Genomic DNA, 3,379 nt, shown 5'->3' on the forward strand with positions numbered 1-3,379 from the left:
TGTGTATGTACACGCGTTAGAAACGCCCACGGTGTAGCTGTGTATCGAACGGGTGGGGTTGCGCCAGGCTTCCCCCCCCCTAGTACTTCCTGCCCCTCTCCGTTAGGACTGATTTTACATTTAAGAAAATGAACACTTCAACTTTACTGTTTAAAACTAGTTCTTGGTAAAAATTCCAAAGGAGTCATGCCGCTTAATCGGTTTCTGAATTATAACCTCAAAAATCGAATGTACACCACATATAAATCTGCATATTGAAAAAGCTCTGTGTGCTGCTAAACTGCCGAGAATAACGGGAGTCTCGTGGCAAACTGGGTAAGATGAAAAATGCACACACGTAACGTCATGGGTGCTTTTTGATTTTGAATGGGGGTGAATTGTCTGTAAGCGAAATATTTGTGAAGTACTGAACTAACCAACTTGAAACAGCAAGAGAGAAAATGAACCAATTCTCGCTAAAGTCCAAAGAACTCCGTTTGAGGGGTGGAGGGCTGCGGTGGATTGAAAATCACTGTGGAATTACTTACACAGGTGGTACCAGGAGAGACCGCCCTGGCCTTTTATAAAGCGAAAAATCCTACCGACAAACCAATAATTGGAATCTCTACCTACAACGTAATACCCTTTGAAGCAGGACAGTATTTCAATAAAATACAAGTAAGTGTGAACAGAGCAAAGATTCCATTTTCCTTTACATGAATGAGAAGAGTTATCCATAAACTAACTTTTCTAGTTTTAATCCTGGATACCATTCTTTGTATGCCAGCATTTTAAGAAAATACCTTGGTTTTTTCAAACGACAGCGCACGAGTTTGTTGCTAGCCTTACTGTCTTCATACCAAGCTGCAGTACGTGTCCAATTAGAGTGGCTCCCAAATATATGATATTTAGTACAACTGACGCTGAGGGCAGGTCGCAACGATGTGAGCTAGCCCGGCCAATTTGCACGTTTGGACACTTCATTAAAAGCTAATTTTTTTTTTTTTCCCCTGTAACACAGGAGGAACAGAATTGCTGTCTTGTTGCTCACATGGTTGATCCTTCCCAGGATTTCAGGGATGTACAGGGAGTGAGAGTTGATTTTAAAAGATGAAGCTTTCTCTCATGTTGGCAAAGAAGAAGTTTACCATAGCTATTGTTGTCTAACTGTTTGGGTTTTTTTTTTCCTCCCCCATGCAGTGTTTTTGTTTTGAAGAACAGCGGCTAAATCCTCAAGAGGAAGTGGACATGCCTGTCTTTTTCTACATTGATCCAGAATTTGTAGAGGACCCCAAAATGGCCAAAGTCGATTTGATCACCCTCTCTTACACCTTTTTTGAAGCAAAGGAAGGACAGAAGTTACCACTTCCTGGATATCAGTAATGGGCAGTGTGTACGCCGTTTGACTTCTGCTACCTGACTACCAGCTTTGAAACTGTTTTTCCATGGAAGGAAAAACTGCAGGAGTACTGTGCAATATGAAATTATATTATTAAACCACCATGGGCACATGCTGCTGTTATGAAAGGATACATTTCTATTTAAAAAAAAAACAAACCACCAACTTCTATAGTTGGAATATCATTTCTTAGGGATAGTATTTCTTCGTCAGACAATAGAAGGAAACACACTGTTCCTGGAAGAGAGGGTTTTCCTCAAGCCATCTTTTATAAGATGATACGTGGTATCTGAGTACTGTGAGGCAAATTTTTAAACCCAAGTGTAAACTGAGATCTTCATTTAAATACATTTAAATAAATCAGTTTATTAAGCATCCAAAATTGCATTGCTGGCTCTGAAGAATAATTTCCATGTAAGTTACTGTATAAAAAGGTAAAAAGAGGTAATCAGTTCATGAAATCTCAAAACTAAGCAAAAGTTGGGCTGTATTGCTGTGTAACCCTCCCAGGGCACAGGAGGATATGACGATTCAGACGATGCACCCTCTCGAATTACTACTGAATCAGTAGTTCATGTGGTAAGAGCAGACTGCTCTCAAACTGTTATCATTTGAATGAGGAACAGTAATTTAAACGTAAGCACATCAAATCTGTGGTGTGGTTTCCATTTAGAAATAGCCTCTTCAGACTTCGATGTTGCGTTGAACTCATTTGAAATGTCTGTACTGCTACTGACTGCTCTTTCCCCCGGCAGAGGGCTGCCCACCGGGCACCTCTACGCCGAGACAAGCTCAGCTTATGCGTGAAATGCTTTGAAGGGAAAGGCGGTACATAAACAACTGCTCTAAACTGCAGGCTAAATTAATAACACAGGAGTCTCCTCAAAAACCAAAAGGAAACCAACCCCATTCAGAGGTTAAGTCTGACAAAGCCTGCCCAGAAGCGTATCGGTTGTTCAGAGGTGCTCTAGGTACCCTGTTTGCCATCAGAAGGTGCAAGCCTATGTTTATGTAACTTTTGGTCATTATCTGCGGGGCAGGGATAATAACACTTGATCATAGCTTTGCAAATGAGGAGTGAGTTGCAGAGCAAGTTTAAGTGACCTACTCATTTTCAGACGGGAATTAATCTCGGCCCAGTATCTCATCTGCTAGGCCAGTTCTTTCTACCCCTTGCAGCAGACGAGAGCTAACAAAATAAGACTGATGTTGGTTTGTTTGGACTCTAAGAAGGTAATGGGTATAGCGGAAATAACTTCCGGTTGCTTTAGCCTCAATTACGTTTGCACACCATAATTTGAAAAGTGCTTTTTGAAAATAAATGGATGCTACCTTTAAAATGCATTATTGTACCACTTATATGTGGTGTTTAAGTAGATTCTGGATGACATTCATGTCAGGTCTTCACTGTGTACTTATTAAAGTTTTAAAACTTCTCATTCTTTCATTTCTCTAATGCACTTTATCCAGCAGAACATGTGGAGCCCGCACAAGTGAAATACATCTGTATGAAGACAACAGCAAGCTTTATAATCTGTAATTCCAGTTATGCTTCAGAAAAAAAAATACCAAGACATCTTTGAATCCAGGCTAGGGAAAAAAAAAATTCCTACCTGGGTTGTCTTTAGTCCATTGTCTTTTTGAAAGTTGAACTGATTATGGGAGTTTTCCACACGTTGCTTTGCTCTGGCCACGTGCTTCAGAAGAAAAGGAATATCCCCCTGGCAAGTGCCAGTTTCATAAAAATGGGGGGTTCCCCTTGAGTTTGCAAGCTGAAGTTTGCACAGGTGCTGAGCACGTGCCAGCCATGAAAGCAGCTCTCTAACCTCAGTAATTAGCCAGTTCCCTTCAGAGCTTTCATCTGTCCCTGACCATTTTGCTTCTCTAAATATGGAAGAGCTCAGTTAGCAATCATCTGTGATGGATTACCATACTGAAATAGCCTATTTTAATTTGTTACACTTCAGTGTGCTAGAGTTTCAGCAATACAACCAAGCTGTA

General features: G+C 40.7%; 1 protein-coding gene across 1 annotated transcript in view; it reads left to right on the forward strand.

Annotated features, from left to right (window-relative positions):
• The window catches only part of LOC103916746 (cytochrome c oxidase assembly protein COX11, mitochondrial), a 5,457-nt gene extending 2,633 nt beyond the window's left edge, over positions 1 to 2,824 (forward strand). The window contains exons 2-3 of the mRNA XM_009323798.1: positions 532 to 657; positions 1,180 to 2,824. Coding sequence (XP_009322073.1) covers positions 532 to 657; positions 1,180 to 1,362 — 309 coding nt within the window. The 3' untranslated portion in view covers positions 1,363 to 2,824. The remainder of the gene's footprint in view (positions 1 to 531; positions 658 to 1,179) is intronic.
• Positions 2,825 to 3,379: the final 555 nt, after the last annotated feature.

Source organism: Pygoscelis adeliae, unplaced genomic scaffold, assembly GCF_000699105.1.
Source record: "Pygoscelis adeliae isolate BGI_AS28 unplaced genomic scaffold, ASM69910v1 Scaffold75, whole genome shotgun sequence".
NCBI classification, from domain to species: Eukaryota; Metazoa; Chordata; class Aves; order Sphenisciformes; family Spheniscidae; genus Pygoscelis; species Pygoscelis adeliae.